The sequence below is a fragment of the Ruditapes philippinarum genome, unplaced genomic scaffold, assembly GCF_026571515.1.
Source record: "Ruditapes philippinarum isolate M1 unplaced genomic scaffold, ASM2657151v2 ctg1552_1_1_1_1, whole genome shotgun sequence".
Taxonomy (NCBI): Eukaryota; Metazoa; Mollusca; class Bivalvia; order Venerida; family Veneridae; genus Ruditapes; species Ruditapes philippinarum.
The window spans coordinates 99,487-118,314 of record NW_026852864.1 but is presented as its reverse complement, the minus strand read 5'-3'; the positions used below and the strand labels follow the sequence as shown (position 1 = coordinate 118,314).

The 18,828-nt window shown below is 30.8% G+C and overlaps 2 protein-coding genes across 2 annotated transcripts in view; both read right to left on the bottom strand.

Moving 5' to 3' along the window:
* LOC132726603 (uncharacterized) overlaps positions 1-9,438 on the bottom strand; it is a 36,157-nt gene extending 26,719 nt beyond the window's left edge. The window contains exons 1-9 of the mRNA XM_060711942.1: positions 9,353-9,438; positions 8,933-9,040; positions 8,373-8,508; positions 7,921-8,024; positions 7,342-7,505; positions 5,141-5,290; positions 4,872-5,019; positions 3,913-4,182; positions 1,518-1,735 (exon numbers count right to left, since the gene is read on the bottom strand). Coding sequence (XP_060567925.1) covers positions 1,518-1,735; positions 3,913-4,182; positions 4,872-5,019; positions 5,141-5,290; positions 7,342-7,505; positions 7,921-8,024; positions 8,373-8,508; positions 8,933-8,966 — 1,224 coding nt within the window. The 5' untranslated portion in view covers positions 8,967-9,040; positions 9,353-9,438. The remainder of the gene's footprint in view (positions 1-1,517; positions 1,736-3,912; positions 4,183-4,871; positions 5,020-5,140; positions 5,291-7,341; positions 7,506-7,920; positions 8,025-8,372; positions 8,509-8,932; positions 9,041-9,352) is intronic.
* A 269-nt stretch (positions 9,439-9,707) lies between these two features.
* On the bottom strand, positions 9,708-15,485 carry LOC132726593 (uncharacterized). Its single transcript, XM_060711931.1, has 7 exons — positions 15,304-15,485; positions 12,523-12,633; positions 11,670-12,044; positions 11,111-11,212; positions 10,648-10,754; positions 10,139-10,280; positions 9,708-9,760 (listed from the first exon to the last, which is right to left on the bottom strand). The coding sequence occupies exons 1-7, from the start codon at positions 15,347-15,349 to the stop codon at positions 9,708-9,710; spliced, it is 936 nt and encodes a 311-aa protein (XP_060567914.1). The 5' UTR covers positions 15,350-15,485.
* Between the last annotated feature and the right edge of the window lie 3,343 nt (positions 15,486-18,828).

The window sequence follows — 18,828 nt, the reverse complement described above, 5'->3', positions numbered from 1 at the left end:
CTGTCTCTGTGTAAAATACATTAATTATGTTCATTGTAACAGTCCTATTGCAATAAACTCTTTGAAGCATCTCAGCAATTTTTCAAAAGGGCTCAAAAACTGTATAAGCTGTATGTGAAATAAGGCAATATCCTGTATGTGATCTAAAAAAAGAATATAAAATCAGAGTGTTGCACTCCCTTGTTAATCTTTACTTTCATTTTACTATTTTGATGTGAGGAATCTCTGACATTAAGGAGGGATACCTGATGTGGAATCCTTGGCAAAAACAGCGTTGAACCCTGTAATAGTTGCTGGCAATGTTAACAGTGATTTGATCAAATAGTGTGCTTGTAAGTGATCAATTACATGTGTTTTTACAATAGTAAACCCGACAAAAAATGAAAAACCAAAAGGTTGATTTGTTACTTTATTTTCATCTACAATCAAGTAAATCCCTAACTATAATGTTTCATGTATAATGATTTTCGCATGAACAATTTCTTTTGTTTTGTTTTGCAATTTCAATAGTTCTTGTTTATACATGCAATTGACATTTCCCTGAAAAAACTAAATCTGGACTCAAAAGACTATGACTATAGATTTCCATAGAGATGTTTACAAATTATGGAATTGTCTCAACATTTGAGTTCAGCTTCATTTTAGACATAAATTTCCTATATTTTGACAGGTCCAAAATATTAAAATTTTGTCCCCAGAATAGCGCAGATAACATGATTTTACATCTATTATTTTCAAAATTTCCCGGTGATGCAGGCCCCCGGACCCCCTAGAATGTTCCCACCTTCGGTGCTCAAATCAAGTGGCCTCCTCAAATTCTGAAATGGCCTCCTACACAAAATTCCATTGAAAACCCTGGAGCCTATCCAGAACATATCAATGGCAATAGCTTGAGTAGTAAAAGATTACACACATTGAATACAAAAATAATCTAAAACATAGGCTCAGCCTATCCAGAACATATCAATGGCAATAGCTTGAGTAGCAGAAGATTACACACATTGAATACAAAAATAATCTAAAACATAGGCTCAGCCTATCCAGAACATATCAATGGCAATAGCTTGAGTAGCAGAAGATTACACACAATGAATACAAAAATAATCTAAAACATAGGCTCAGCCTATCCAGAACATATCAATGGCAATAGCTTGAGAAGTAAAAGATTACACACATTGAATACAAAATAATCTAAAACATAGGCTCAGCCTATCCAGAACATATCAATGGCAATTGCTTGAGTAGCAGAAGATTACACACATTGAATACAAATATAATCTAAAACATAGGCTCAGCCTATCAAGAACATATCAATGGCAAAAGCTTGAGTAGCAGAAGATTACACACATTGAATACAAAAATAATCTAAAACATAGGCTCAGCCTATCCAGAACATATCAATGGCAATAGCTTGAGTAGCAGAAGATTACTCACATTGAATACAAAAATAATCTAAAACCTAATGAAAACAGCGTATTCTTTGCAAATGTGAGGTAGTTTGTATAAATATCATTTACCTTTGCATATTTATGAAACGAAATATTTGTAAATATTAGCTTCACATAATTATCGTCATCGAATTTTACAATCCATTTGTAACTCTGATCCCCAACATATGACCATGGAAATCCTATGCTAGTTATTACTGATTCTTCAAAAACTTTTGCAATATGACTGAACAATGTAGTTCTTGTAGGCGTTGTTTTTAATCTCGATTTTCCAACAGCAAGATAATCTATAAGTAAATAACATATAGTCAACAATAACACCCATTCTGCATGTCTTATAAAGGTGTTAATTTAAAAAGCACTTTTATCATACAATTTCTGATAATACCTTCCGAGTATATCATACTGAAAGTAAGACGCAAGAGTGTTGAGCTAGACGATTTATGGTTTATGTGAACCACAAAAATATTTCATCCCGTTACTTAGTAAAAATTGTTTACACCAACATCAGATATTATACACCAAATCCACTGCATAATTAATGCCCTTCCGCATAGCGGGAAGATTATTTTAGGAATGGCCTCCGTCTGTCAGTCCGTCCGTCTGTTACTTATGTGGCTAAATGGACAATAGGTAACTGTTCTTTCTCTTTGATGTCATTTATTCCGTAATGCTTTTATGTGGCTAAAAGAACAATAGGGAGAACAATAGAGTAGGAACATTACTACTGTCCCGTTAGACCGTGAAACCTTCTGCCCTTTCGTCTATCCGTCCGTAACACTTTTCTGTCCGCTCCTTAACTTTTAAACCGCTGATTTGTTTTGAATAACTTAGCACAAGTGAGTATCATTATGATTATAAGACGATGTGCAGAGCGCAATCATTGGGTTGCTGCCCCCAAGGTCAAGGGCACACGTAAAGGTCAAGCGTTGAAGGTGTACATTTCGTGTCCGCTCCATAACTATTAAGCCGCTGAAAACCATAACTTCTTAACCTCTGAAAATCTTTTGAAATTTCTTGGCACAAGTGATAACCATAATAAGGCAATGTGCAGAGTGCAATAATTGGATTGCTACCCCAAGGTCAATGTCGCATTTAAAGGTCAAGTATTAAAAAGTTTACAATTCGTTGCGATTCCAAAACTTTAAAAATGCTGAAAAGATTTTACAAAAATTTGGCACAAGTAAAGGTCAAGTGATAAAAGTGTACATTTTGTACACGCTCCAGAACGTTTACACCGTCTATGTTTTAGATAACTTGGCACAAGTAATCACCATTATGAAACGATGTGCTTAGCGCAATAATTGGGTTGCTATCCGTAAGGCAAAGGTCACACTTAAAGGTCAAGTGTAAAAATATTACATTTTGTGTCCGCTCAATAACATTTAAACCGCTGGAATGTTTTTAAGATAACTTGGCAGAAATGAACTTCATTATGAGACAATGTGCAAAGCTCAGCATACAAGTCACTACCCTCAAGGTTAGGATCACACTCAAAGATCCAATGTTAAAACATATATTTTTCATGTCTGCTCTTATTGACAATTCAAAGATTTTCAAATTACTTGGTACAAATGATCTCCGCCCTGACATAATCTGCAGAGCACAACATCCAGGTTGCGCCCCTGGCAATATAATCACCATCAAGAGACTCTGTGCTTACAATATGCATGGCACAACAATAAGGTCGTGGTTGGTTCAAGGTGAAGAAGTACACATTCATGTCCGCTGCGGATGGGGATTTAGCTGTCCTTCAGTTGGCATTGTTTATACTTTTATATGACTTCACAATAATCATTCAACAGATAAAAATATGTTCATATAATACATGGCTTATCATAATTTTAATTAAACCCTATAAAGAAGGGTTAAAGGAGAGGACTGTCATGAGCTATTGTACGTTGCTCTCGGTCCAATTTCTTTCTGCTTAAATTGTAAATTATTAACATGTATATATTACCTTGAATAAAAATATGTTTAAACCAAGAGATAAAAATACACATGACGTTGCTAAGGAAGTGCATGAAGTCATGAAATCACTTAATGTTGTTTCAGAAGAAGAGACCATGAAAGTAATAACAATATGTTGTTTTCTACTACTGTACTTTTGACGTTTTAACGCGGAGATTGTTGTAATGAAGAAAAGACAAGAGTGAATGAGGATTAAGTATTTGTTAGATGTATATCCTTATTAACCTGCCATAGAGGAATATCCATCGTTATAAGAAGAATTGTTACAATATAATACAAATAGGTTCATGTCTATTTAAACTGTGAATATTTAATTATCATTTAAAGATTTTCATAACAAAATGTATTCCCCATCACAAGTCTGACTGAATCTACACACATATTAATAAAGAATGTACTGTTTGAAAATATATCTTTTGAGATAATTTAAAATTATGTATATTATTCATGTATGTCAATACATACTGTTGAAACCAAACTGGCTACTACTTACTGTTCCAGCAAAGTTTTGTCGATGATTGGAAGCCGGTTCCTTTATTGTGGTGAACACTCCATCTTGCCATATTGTCATAATGATACATTGAACAAACGAAGTTGTCAGTAATCACGGCGGTACTGCAGTTTTGTGCTTGTTGACATTTCTGTTTGCATGCATCAAAAGAAGTTATGTTCCGTAAGTGTGAAGAATCTGTGTCTGGCAACCGAAGAACATCCATATTATCAAACATTTCACTACTCGCATTGCACTTCAGCAATGGAATACCTACCAAAGTAAAAAGAAAAAAAAATCAAATTTAATTGCCATACTATTTTATTACACCTATTTATTGAATCTGCTGAATTATAACCAATTTAAGTACATTTTTGTCCTGCACATTTTCTGTTTAAATAATAAAAATATATAGATATAAGTAGATTATATTCTTTGATATAATGGATTTATTTAGCAAAATTATATAGCTTGATATTTGAGACGCCTGAAAACGATATGATTAACTATCAGAATGTTTGCATCTATGCCCTCATTGCAACGTTTTAATAAAAACAGTATACTAGTATTTGATTATATTTTATGTTATCACTTATGAAATTTAGAAACATCTTCAGATATATTTATACAGCAATAATCGTGAAATTTCTATATAATATGATGCATTCGTGTCATTTTGAAAAGAGATCAAATTATTCTCTAATAAACTATTTAAAATGTGTGTACCATACAAATTGCATTGACTTTCTAGTACCGTCCATAAACAGGCTCAATTAAACCGAGCCTTCAACATTTTTCATTTTGCACTGTAAGACGTCCTTTAGTGATACAATATTTTTTTTCAGTATTCCTTAGTAATTAAAGAAAGCTTGCAGTGTTGAATTTCTTTATTTTATACCATTCTTTTAAACAACTTGTGGTCTTCCTTTGTAAACATTAAAGATGTAAGGCTATACTTATACCTGAAAGTTTGCATCCATGGAGCTCAAATCTAAGGCATATCAGCCCATTTGTCATTCCACCAAGTATTCTGATCTTTACAAATCTAGCTTCAAATGGTTTGATAAACATGATCTGTGATTCCGGTGATAGGGTATCCAACTGAAATTCCTAGTAGTTATAGTAAACACATATTTGAAAAGGTATTCAATATGTATATCTATATATCTTAAACAGAAAATAAATGTAGTGAATCGTAATATGATAAATCAATCAATGTATTATAATTTACCTTTGTCATGTATTCTTGCAGATCACTCACGTTTTCCCCAAACAAAATTTGAATTCGCTTGCTGCCAATCAGATGCACATTAGTTCCTATTCCCACCTTCAGGTTCCACATTGAAATACCTTCGACACGTGTGGTAGCTAGTAAATCAACCTGAAATCATTTACAGAAGAAACCAACAAGATATTAAGGAAAGAAAACAAAATAATTGTCTATCGATCATAGAAAGCATCAAACATGTAAAATCAAGGAAATCCAAGAGGCAGCTGGCATTGTAAATTAATAGTTTGATTTGTAGCAAGAAATGGTATGTATCTGTGACGTTCTCTTACATTACTGTGGTCTAACTAGACTTAAATTTTTAAATTTCCGAGAATTTTATTTACACCTGACCGAAAATGATTTAGAGAAATCTAGAGATATGGAGATTAAGTTACAAGTTTTGTTTGGCGTAAATGTATAAAACATGGCACACAGCAAGCTTATTTTTTCTTGCATATCAGTCAGGATTATCTACTGTTAATACTAATGTACACCCCCATGTAAGGTACGTTGCGTGCTTTAAATGACGTCAATTCCGTGCGCATTCTTAGAATGACGTCATTTTACCGTTATGAATGAAGTTGTAAAGTCATACGCTACTATAAGAAAACAAGAGGGCCAAGATGGCCCTAGATCGCTCACCTGACCCATCGAACTCATCCGAACAATTACCTAGACAAGCATTCTGACCAAGTTTCATGACAGGTGAGTCACGCATGTGACCAATAGACTAAGAGTGTTAACAAGATTATCTATATTTGAGCAGTGTGACCTAACTTTTGACCCTAGGTGACCCATATTCGAACTTGACCCAAAAATCATCAAAACAAACTTTCAGACCTATTTCAAGGATACTTGGATCGAAACAGTAGCCACTAGAGTGTTAACAATATTTTTCTATTTTAAGCTCCTGTGACCTAGTTTTCATCCGAGATGACCCATGTTCAAACTCATCCGAGTAATTACATAGACAAGCATCCTGACCAAGTTTGATGATAATTGAGTCAAAAATGTGACCACTAGAGTGTTAATAAGGTTTCTCCATATTTGGGCAGTGTGATCTAGTTTTTCATCCGAGATGACCCATGTTCTAACTTGACCTAGAAATCATCAAAACAAACTTTCAGACTAATTTACAGGATATTTGGATCAAAACAGTAGCCATTAGAGTGTTAACAAGATTTTTCTATTTTTAGCTCCTGTGACCTAGTTTTTCATCCGAGATTACCCATATTCGAACTCATCCGAGCAATTACCTAGACAAGCATTCTGATTAAGTTTGATGATGATTGAGACAAAAATGTGAACGCTAGAGTGTTAACAATGTTTTTCTATGTTTAGCTCTTGTGAACAAGTTTTTCATCCTAGATAATCCATGTTCAAACTCATTCGAGCTATTACCTAGATAAGCATTCTGACAAAATTTGATGATGATTGATGCAGAAATGTAACCGCTAGAGTGTTAACAAACAAGTGTGGACGGAAGACGGACGACAGACGACGGACATTTTGTTTAATTATATTTTATTGCATATTTTTTTACACAATCTTACTGTTTCTAACATCATTTTCTTAAGCAGAAATATCATGTACATACAAAAGGGTTGGACCAAAAGTTATACCAACATTATCTAGGGTCCTCCCCTGAAGGTCTATCTTGTTGGCTTAATGGTAACATAGTTAGTAAATGTGGTTTTTAGAAAATCTGAGATATTTATATGATAAGCGATATTTGTTTCATGTTATTTAACTGGTTAAAAAGAATCGCTTAACCTAAAAAAAAGAAAATTACAAAATGACTTAATGTGGTAAAATGGAAAAAAATAAATATATGCCATTAACAATGGCTGACAACGGACATTCAACGATCCTAAAAGCTTACTCTGAGCTAGCTCAGGTGAGCTAAAAAGTAAAGGTAATTATTTGTTAAGTTATTTATTTCCGAATAATGATTAATGTGTAATATGCAAGGAAAATAATCAAACACTGACTGACGTTACAGACAGGAATATCTAGCTCGAGAGTAACTGTTTAGGTGAACTAAACAGAGCCTTGTTACCGCGGTAAACTGTAACCCTCTAGCTTCATATTCCGGTCTGTATTAGCAGCCGGTGTAAGATTCTTATAACATGAGTTTATTAATCTGTGAAATAGCATTATACCATTATAAACGGATCGTGATCAGTTGACGATGCACACCATTCAGATGAGAACGGTCTGGCATTTGCAACTGGAAACCATTTATGGAATGTGCTGGCAGATAACTGAAAATCTAAAATGCTGCCATCGGTCATTCCAAGATCGGTGTTACACCTCTTTGTCGTTTCTGTTAATGTAATTTTGATTATATTTTCATATTTTTTTAAATAACAATCTGTTAGTTGTTAAGTTTCACATATGACTGTAAATTTACTCGAGCAGTCAAGCTTCTTTTTCAGTAGGTCGTTGATATTTTTTTCATAAATCAGTAAACGTACCACCCAATTAAACAAATTTGCCGTACAAATCTTATATACTTAGTACAATATTGAACTAACAACAATCTTGTCGATTTCTTATTTCAATAATACTAAATAAATTTTTAAAGTTTAATATTATAAGTTTAAACGGTTTGTGAAATTAGTCAATATTTAGAATTATTTCTATTCATGTTTGCAGAAGTAGGTCTATCTGCATATATAACACTTTAAAGGTTGTGATTAAAGAAAATCAGAAACAGACAATAAATTAAGAATGAGAACCTTGTCTCGTATTGTAAGTGTAAACGTGTATTTTTTTAATGTTATCCAACAATGATTTATTACTTGGACCATCCACCAATGCAACAAATCGTCCGTGCATTAATCTAGAAAGAAAGAGAAGATAAATGATATATTCTCATTTATTTTTAAGTTCAAGTGAACGTTAATATAATTATTATTTATACAATCTCATTACTAGAGATACAAGGCAAAGCTTATGTACGGATTGACTAAACCAGCCATTGGAGGCTTCCTGATGATAAACGATATGCATCAAGACTGACCATGACCGTCACAACACATAAGCTCGGAAAACGATAGACAAACATTTGAAGAAACAAAGACAATAATATAAACATTTGTAACGTTTTCATTTCATCATTAATGCATGTAACACGAATAGGTTTTACAATATCCTTGTCATTTTATATTGCTTAGAAATAATACATTACCTTAAAGGAAGCAACTTCAAAGTTTGTAGAATTTGCTTAACACTAATAATGCAATGTGTTGCATCAAAATGAAGGAAACTCCATCTAATTTCGCTTATAAAACAAGCTACATCTCTACCATCCAACATTTCTTCACCTGTCAATACGTTAATTAAAATTAGTTATGACATTTGTTATTGCAAGTATATGAATGAATTAAGTAATCAAAAACAATCGTGATTTGTTAAAAATACACATAAAAGTGTGACTATTGTTATATTGTGAGGCATAGCATTCCTCTTAAATCTTTTCCGCGATATTGAATTGTTCGGCTTATCATTTCTGTTTTTGCCTAAGTTTGTTTTTTCCATATGTAATGTTATTTTCTGATGATTTTGTTCTAATATTAATTGAAGTAGAGGTAGTCTTTGTTGTCAATGCTAATAATCTGCTCTATAATTATTTAAACGGGATTATTGAATGTATTCCGTCACATTAAAGTTTATTCAAACGTGAAATTTAGCACAGCTCACTGTACAATTACTATGTATAAATTTTTTGTGTAGAAATTAAAGAACAACCAGATAGTATAATCTCTATTAATGCCAGGTGCATTGAGCCTCCAAGGTCTATAAGTTTCCAAGGAATAATAGTTGTTGGGCCTTCGTGAATTTGTTTAAACTGCTCGTCTGAAAAATTCAAGAAATAGATATATCAAACTCAATACCATGATTTCCATTTAGTCTCTTTTTAAAGATAAAAGGTGACATGAATTAGAAGTGGAAGGACGTTTTTGGCTACATTTGCAAAAATCATTTGGCCGAGCTTTTATAAGGTCATATAGCTAGTTAGGTAGATAATTACCATTTTAAATATTTACATGTAAAATAAAATGTTAAAATTACATTTTTTACACTTTTTAAATCGTATTTTCCTCTTCTAGAGCTTGAAGTTCGTTGATTTACAATGCAAAACTATGTGGTTTTAAAGACAATACTTACCAAGATTAATATTCGGATTATTAAAATGCGCAGTTTTTGTAAACGATCCGTCTATAACAGTAGCATATGGCGTCAGGTAACCTAAGATGATAAATTGTAAACGATATAGTATATAACCAACATAAGTAAATTAAAAGATTTTTTAGCTACATTTGCAAAAAGTTTGTAACATTTGCTTTTAAATCTTTTGTTTGAAATCGTTTGATCGTCGCGTCTGTTCTCAAAGAATAATAACATTTACTGCCTTTCGGGTGAAGTTTTATCTGTGGATTATAACTCATTTTGACGTTTTTAATTATATTAGGTAATGAAAATGTTAAATTGTCAATATTAAATTTTCGATTTGGAGTATGTTTTAATTGACATTACCTTGTATGTTATTCGACTCAAATATGTTGTCCATAACATCTGAAATAAAAGAAACAATGTCTATCAAAGGAGATATTTTACCTTAAAAGAATAAAGTCTTGAAAAAGCGTTTGGATGGTACGAAGGCAATTGATGCTATATCTATTATTGTTTCCAGCTGAATTGCCATATCAAAAATATGACTGCTTAATAGATAAAAACATCATACTACATACAGGGACAAGTTCGCTCTCTATTTCAGCAATCCTAAATATCTGGTACATTATTTTCAGAATAAACAACGATTTACATAAGTCTATATGATATGCAACTGTTGCAAATGATAAAAGATAACCTACTAAGCATATATCTATCTAAAATATGAATTCAATTTTAAAACTTTTTAAGACTTTAATAACACAAACTAAATATAATAACCTTTTCTAATTAATGGTCGATAATAGCAGTAGTTTTCAAATAAAACGTTACTGGACGAGTTTTTCTGAACACTATCTTCAAAGAAAATACTTTCCCCCTGAACAGTTGTATCAATAAAATGTGGACAATCAGACTCATCGGGCTGAAATGTTATAATTAATTAAAAGCATGTAATACCTTTACATCTTAATAATATAGTCTTACATTATATACAAAATAAAGCGATGTTTAATTATATATATATATAATATATATATATAGTTTTGCCAATTCTATCATGTAAATTGATATTACAAATCTCTACATTTTTATCAGAAATTATATAATTTAAGACGTATTTATATTTCCTCAAAAGGATAACATACACAAAATAAAGCAAATTTCAAGTTTTCTATAAAATACGAAGCCTACAACATGTAAATTGAATATATTATTATAAGAGTTATAGTCTCTTGTATGTATAAATGTTTTGTAGTATATAAACGAAAAATATCGCGTAACTGAATTACCTTCATTAATATGAAATAACTGTTAGAGGCATTTATTTCTTTCCAGTCCCCATTATTCACAACCGCATTAGACTTCATTCTCGAACACAGAAGTATTTTCAAGTTTGCTATGAAAAATTGAATGAAATATTATGAGAGTGACAAATTGCCCGATTCGTACAATGAATAGCAAAACGAGTATTGTTCAACAATTCACAATTCTTCCCTATGTTTAAAACTTTTTATTACTTTAGATTTTTCTCGTCTTAACGAAGAGTTAAATACCGAATTTATTGTACAATTTTGACCACGTCTTATAAGGTACTCGTCTAATTGGTGGGTAAATACAATGAACTTTCTATATTTTGCTCAATCATACTGGTCAATAATCATTCATCCAAAAAGGAAGTACAAGCATGTATTGAAAAATGTCAAAGTCAGTTTTGTCTTTGCTGCTTATAACGAGAAGTACATATGAACATACCGGAATTTGTATCTTGCTCTATTTGAATATCGGGCGTATATCCATCTGTATACCAGTATGATATTGTAGGAAGAATAACATTAAGATATTTCCGGATAAAACCTATGAAAATAATATTGAATACCTTTCTTTATCAATGTTATTGAACTGCATACAAAATACTTCGAAATGTTAGAAAACTTCTAATAATGAATTTGTCCTTAGGATTAAGTTATTCGAAATTGATATAAGGATATTCGATATGATGAAAGTAAAGCATAATTCTTACTTTAAACTTAGTTCTTAAAGAGCATGTCGGTAACGTACTTTTGTTGACTTGTACTCTTTTCCGAGATCGATAAAATCAGTATGTCTAATCTCAATATTTAGGAAACAAAGGAACAAATATTACTACATTTGTATCACAATAACAAAGTTCATTGCCTAATCTAGCCATGCAGTGAACATGTATTTTTAGATAGCTTATTAATGTACACATCGTTTTGATTTATTTATCACTATAGAGTTTCATTTATTGATTTTTTGTTAATAAAATACGATGCAATAATTAATTCTTTACCTTTGGGACAAGTTTCATTTGTACCATATATGCTAAATCCCTTCTCTGGCCATTCTATTTTATCGTTAAAACGGGTGCTTGCACGTTTAAAGCAAAACTTTAGTTTGAATGTCTTATCATCAAACGGACCAAATACGTAGGTTTGGAACTCTGGCCATTTTGTTGTTGTAACATCATGGAATATGGCTTTGCTTCCATTTGTAGGATCATTGGCAGATGACGAGGAGTTTTGGGTAAATACTTTGAGTTGTGACGCCCATGTAATTGACAAAACACCTTCTTCCCAACCTTGTTTCCATGACTCCGGACATCCGTGGATTGACATTGGAAGTACATATGGTCCAGATGGCCATTCACTTATTAACTCGTCATTATCTTTAGCAAGAATAAAATAATAGGGTCATACGTTTTCTTTTCAGAAATCTTTACTTTTATATTAAGCTGCAATGATAACTATAATAGTTATTCAATAAATTCTTCGGGAAAAACCCATCCAATTGGTAATTTGAATTAGATTCAACGTGTATTACAATCGTTTTCGAAATTAAACGTTCTATATTGACCTTGAGTATAATTTTTGGTGTCGGGAGCCAATTTTTAACATTTGATTGGACAAAACAGTGCAATTCAATTTTTCATTTTTTTTCTTAAAAAGTATCCGAATCAATACATCTGAAAGGTATTAAGCATATATCAAACATGAGAGAGATAGTAGATAAAAATAAGTAAATAAATGTCAGAAATAAACTGAATTGTTGTAAATCCTTAGTATGAAAAAAGGTGATATAAACGAAAACTGTGTGGATTTTTGTGTGCAAAATGTTAAAATGGTATTTCAAATGATAGTTTATACCTGTTTCTTTCAGGTCTGCTGGCTCACATTCGATATTGTTTGAATCATCTTCCGTGCATTTTGCAAATTTAAAGTCTGAGGTGTGCTGAATAGGTGTTGCAGTGACCTCCACTTTTATCAGGTAAAAGAAAATATATAAATATTATAAACTGTTTGTGAACATTTTTAAAAAAAAATAGATTTTGTCTGTCTGTCTTTAGTGAATGTTCAAATCAGACTGAATGCTCGTCGTTTATAAGCACATTATTAAAATTGTATGTAACAATACGAAATATTATGAGATAGATTTAAAAAAAAAATAATATAAAAATCTTAAAATTTTCATAACAAGGTCATTTTTGTTTAAACTGGCAATATGCCCGTCACTGATTCGGATTAAATAAGTTAATAAAAGGGTTAAGCTAGGAATAATGTTTTATAAATGTAAGTCTGTTTTAAGAAGATTGCCCGTTTCTAACATCCATTTTAATTAAATAATCTTCTCAATTATAATAAAATATACACGACTGCTGTTAATTCAATAGTGATTATATTTTTTATAAAGAACGTATGATCTTTTAATGCGTAATTAAGATAATTGAGGGATAATATAATCCTTTATAAACGGTTGTTTGTAATTTAACCCCCGTCTATATACACAAAAGGAACATAAAACCAGTAAAAAGTCTTTATTGCTAATAAAATAGACGTGAAACTAAATCAACAACAGCAAGAACATCATTTTTGGAATATTTAAGGTTTGTTAACACAAATCATAGGCTAAACATTTATCGGTCAATCCTAAATATTAATATTTTAAAATTTTCTTTTTCCAGTAACCAAACCTGTTGGATTTGTGCGAAAAAAGTAAAATCTATATGAAATTGAAACATATCACTGTTTACACAACGTTTTTACTAAATAAAATATCAAGCGTAGCAAAATTTAATGTGGTGTAATGTATCTATTGTTTTAAATCATCGCTATGCTACTGCGAACGTAGTTCGTCATGCAATATGCATGATATATGCGAAGAGTGTCATATATAACAGTCTAAAAATTGAACAAATTATCAATTAAAAATAACTTAATAGTTTTAATGTTTCAGTGGTACTCAAAGTTAATCAAGTAAGTCATCAATAATTAAAATTACATGAGAGTTGTCTAAAATGAGATTCACACAGGGGCTCATGATCATTATTCCTTTTAAAAATATATAACGAATTTGAAATTCGAACCAGCTTTTCATTGTGAAATAATGCATGGAATAGACGATGCGTAAGTAGGGTCAAAAGGTATTTCCCTCAATAGCCCATGACAAATGTATCGTGCCAGCTGGAAATATGGGATATCATGTTCTACTTCTGAATTACATTAATGAACTGTAAAATCTGAAATAATATCTGGATCTCCTATCAGCTTATTAATACGATATTAAGGAATTTAATCTGCCTTTCGTGTGTATCTGAATTTCATTCACATTTTTACCTACATTGAAATGTGAAATATATATTTGATTGATGTATGTAATACATTTGTAATGAATATTAATCAGATTAGTATTTTACAGTGAGCGTGTTATTCCTTCATCCTTTTAAAGTTAGATAGATCATATAATATACATGTATAATAATTTGACGTATACATATTTGTACATAGTCATCAATACAAAACACGTAATACATAAATCCTAAGTTATGGTACGATCTTATTAAAAACAAACATTTTTGAATAAAAGTATATATGGAGAATGTTACAAAAATGACTTTTATTTATTTTATATGAAGTGAACCAAAAATTAGAAATACATAATTAATGCCATACTGCTGCCATTAAAGAGCAAAACTATCTTTCATTTACTGGTAAAATCAATGCTTATAAAAGTTTTTTTAAATGGTAATATTTTTAAGGTCATACCGACGCTTGGTCGCAAAGATGATGTTTGTAGCAATTCCAATTAATTCAGATTTTTTTATTTAAACATACTCGGTCTTCTGTTAAAGTATAGCTTAATGAACTCTCATACATAATGCAGAATAACAATTAAAAGTGATAATAAAATAAATTCATCCTCAATTAGAACCTCAGTTGAAAATTAAATTAATTTGCATTTTCTAGAATATAGAGGCAACAGTAGCCAATAAAAATGTTTTTCTTTATAATTAATGTTGTTTTTTTGCGTGTGTTATTTTAAATACTGTCACAAGATTCGAAAGATATAATGTGTTCTCTTTGCCGATGATATGTGTACAATAAATAAAAAAATAAAATATTAAAATATCCGTTTACAATATTTCCTTTTACAAAATATTTTCTGTAAGTAAAAAACCCATACTAATCGTGTGTTGCTGTTTCTGTATTTGTTCTAATTTTTTTACGAGGATGAAAATGCATCGATATGTAAAAAGGGTATTTTTTCATTTATACAAAATATTAAATGGTAAACTGTTTCTATAATTCACTTTGTGTAGGTGATACAGGAAACAAATATGTTATATTGAATTAAATTACAAAATGTACTTCATTTGGTACAAAATTAAAACAAATTGAGTTCTGCTGTTATTACAATAAAAAACTAAAATAAAACTTATAATAAAAATATGATAAATTCCTCTGTGTGTATAAAATGTTTAAAATAAACATCAACGTTTTAAAAAATCGCTACCTTTACATCATAATATATAATTCTTATAATATATTAGATTTTCAACTATTCTTAAAAGCTTCGAACTTGATATACACTATTCATTTCTTTTATTTGTTTTAACAATTTCTATTAAAAAAACAAAACTTTAAACTTACCTAAGAATAAGACCATGTAAACGCAAATAATGCAATAGAAAACCATATTAGCTCAACTTGTAAACTCGAGTTAACATATCTTCTTTCTTTATCCAAAGCGCATGTGAATGCTTTTAACTAACAATTAACTGCGACACTGATTTATGAACATAATGTTAAAAAAGGCTTTTTGCTGCGATAAACGTCAATCAAACATGGAATAACGCCTACTAAGCATTCAAGACCACCCATGGGAATATTATGAATTCATTGTTTTATTTCCAATTAGCTTGAAATATTTTAACATGAATACCATTCTAAGTTTCAAACATTCTAAACACAAATATTTTACAGGACCTTTTTCACATCTATTTCATTCAACATTTTTAGAGGTAAATAGTAATAGGAAAATGTAGGCTTCATCTGAAATTGTAAAATTTAATTTAAACAAACAATAACATCGACAGTTTTCATTTATTTTATATATGATAATATATACCTTAAGCCGGTGCTAGGAGTCGTGCACTTTACAGTACTGTCTACGAACTGGCTCAGTCAAACCGAGCCAGCAACATTTCAATTTTCCGTTTTGGACCTTCATTAGCGATTCTATTTCTCTCTATTTTACTTATTTGGTATACTTAAATGTCTAACTTAACGAGCCCTTGTAAACACTAAAACTTTAATCGGTATTTCTACTTGAACTTTACTAAGGAAAACACAGTCATGTATTTGACAATTTATATTTTACAAAAATGCCATTTTTTGCTGTATTTAGTTCATTTTAAGTATGTGCGTAAATTGTATAAAATATTACTTTTAGATTGAATAAACATATAATATACAAATAGTTACTGTATGAATACGACAAATAAAACAATTTGAATACAGCAATTATGAAGATACAAATTAAAAGTGAATGAGCCAGGCTCGTTATATTGTTAGCAGATTCGGATGTAAAACTCATTAAGCTTTGATTGCGGTGTAATGTTTTAATAACTATTATATATTAATCATCATTTTTAACAATAAAAGAAAATTAATTATTCACACACAATTAATAGTTTGAACTGTATGCTAGGTCGTTGATGCTATTATGTTTAGAAGTAATTCAAGTAAACTTACCAGTAGTGCAACATGCCAAATACCTAAAGCTCCAGACCATGTAAATGATTCATTCAAATATGTTTTGAATAAGTATTTAAATTATACTAAGTAAACCAAAGGGTGGTGCAAATTTTGACTAGTATAACTTTTGTAGGTCGCAAAGATATTTGTGTACTACATATATGATATGGATAGCTTGGTATTGGATTAAAATAGAATATTTTATTTTTAAGTTTACATTTTTGCTCGTGTGATTTACTTTTAATATTTCAAAATACTGAATCCATTTACATTGATAGAATGATGACACTATGGGTCATTCCTGTGACGTTAAATCAAAATCTACCATGCGGTTAAGGAGATTTTCTTTAAAGAAATTGTTGATAATGACTCACGATTGACATAATTTCATTCTGAATAAATGGCTACATAGTTTATACAGCCTTAATGTGGCTTTAATGAACATACACTAAACAAAATATCTCTGCCAGAATAGGATTACTATGGAAAAATATTATAGAGAGTCCCCGATGTACTGCCCCCGAGTACGTCAAAAACGATTAGTTCTTAGTTTTTTGTTTTTTAAAAAAACAAAAAAAAACGTTACAAGTTATTTTCTAGCACACAAAACAAGCCACAAAAACATAAAAGGAAGTGAAATAGTACTTAAACTGCTGAAAGAATTTTGAAGCAGAGTGTTTTTTTCTAGAAATTCAATTGAGTGGTTATAACTTCATTGTGCTCACCATACCTTTTTCATCATCTTTCCGCCATAAAACTTTTGTATAGAAAGAGGCATAATAATATGCGCCTACTTTTAACTTTGATTGAGATAAAATAATGTGTAATATTCAAATCCTGTTTCCTTTAATATTGTTCCATGTCCCAGTTCCCTCAAGTTTCTTTTCTTTCCTCAATACTTAAGTAGAGTAGAAAGAATCTAGTACTTTTTAAATAGTACTCATCATAGATCTTCTTATACCGCCTCCGAGGTCGAGGGGTTAGAGTTAATGACTTCTTATCCAGTTACCTCTCTGGCGTGGGTTCGATCCCCGGGAGATGCTTTGGTAGTTTAGCACGGAGGAAGGTAGTCTAGTACTGGTGTAACTGTCCAGGAACGATGGTTAGGAAACTACCAGCCTATATGACTGAAATACTGTTTGGAAAAGGCGTAAAATGAAACAAACAAACAAACAAACAAAAGATCTTCTGATAAGAGTGAAATACATGCTGCACATAAATAAACTAATATAATAAAAACATGATACAAGGTTAAAATAAAGTTCATATGATGTGTTCAACACATGCAGTTGAAATTAAACTGACAAAGTTAAAAGGATAATTAAAAAAGTTTATTGCGGTGAGCATTTTTTTAAACTTTATAAGAGACCCTTATGGAAATATTTAGCAATCAGCTTTTCATCATTTATTCTTTCTTAGAAGGGAAACTTGCTGAATTGTGTTTGGCTTGAGTTTCTTATTTGCATTAGAATACAAGGAGAGGTTTTGATGCTAGAGCATGAAGTCGCCGGATAAAAAAATGAGTGTTTTATCATAAATATAAGAAAATATCAGTTTAATGGTTAAAGTATAAAGGAAAGAGGAACAATATGTTGAGTAACTGTATATTCACAATAAAACAAATGGTTTACTTCAGAATCCGACAATTTGAAGATGCAGGGAGTTGTTGTTTTGGCAGTTTGTTGCTTGTAATGTACCAAATCATGCTTGGATTTTTTCTTTTTCCCGCACAAAGTGGTAGTTTCTAATACATTTTTGCGGAAATATCAGCTACAATGACTTTAATTAAAACAGATTTATAAATACTTCTTCAAAAGTCTTTAATGTTTTATATCCATGCTTATCGTAATATTGTTATTGTTGTGTATCGTTAAATGGTGATTTCCATAAGAATTGATTATCAGTTACTTGTGAATAATAATAATAATAATAATAATAATAATAATAATAATAATAATAATATTAATAATTCGGTGTTTGAAATTGACAAAATACTAATCTCAAAACATGCAAATTATAACAGTTAATGTGCATTAATGTGCCTTCACTTTCTTTTCGGTTGGATTTCAAGTTAATGTCATAATGGTGATTTTCTAGTTTGACTGGTATAGAAAAACTACAGGTGTCCTTTAGTGAATAGAACAACCGACTTTCCACTAAATAATGCCTTAAGACATAAAAGAATCCAGTCATTTGCTAGTTGTGAGGACCCACAGTTGTGAGGACCAAACCATTAAACTAGTCAACCACGGGTACCACGAAATCATTACACATTCTGACCTAAACGCATGAAAAGAAAAATCCTTGAAATATATATATTTTCCTAAATACTTTCAACTTATTATTAACATTTCAAATATGCATCAAATTTTCCTACAATTTTTGTAATATTTGGAGTCTTTTTGATTCGTTTGTACA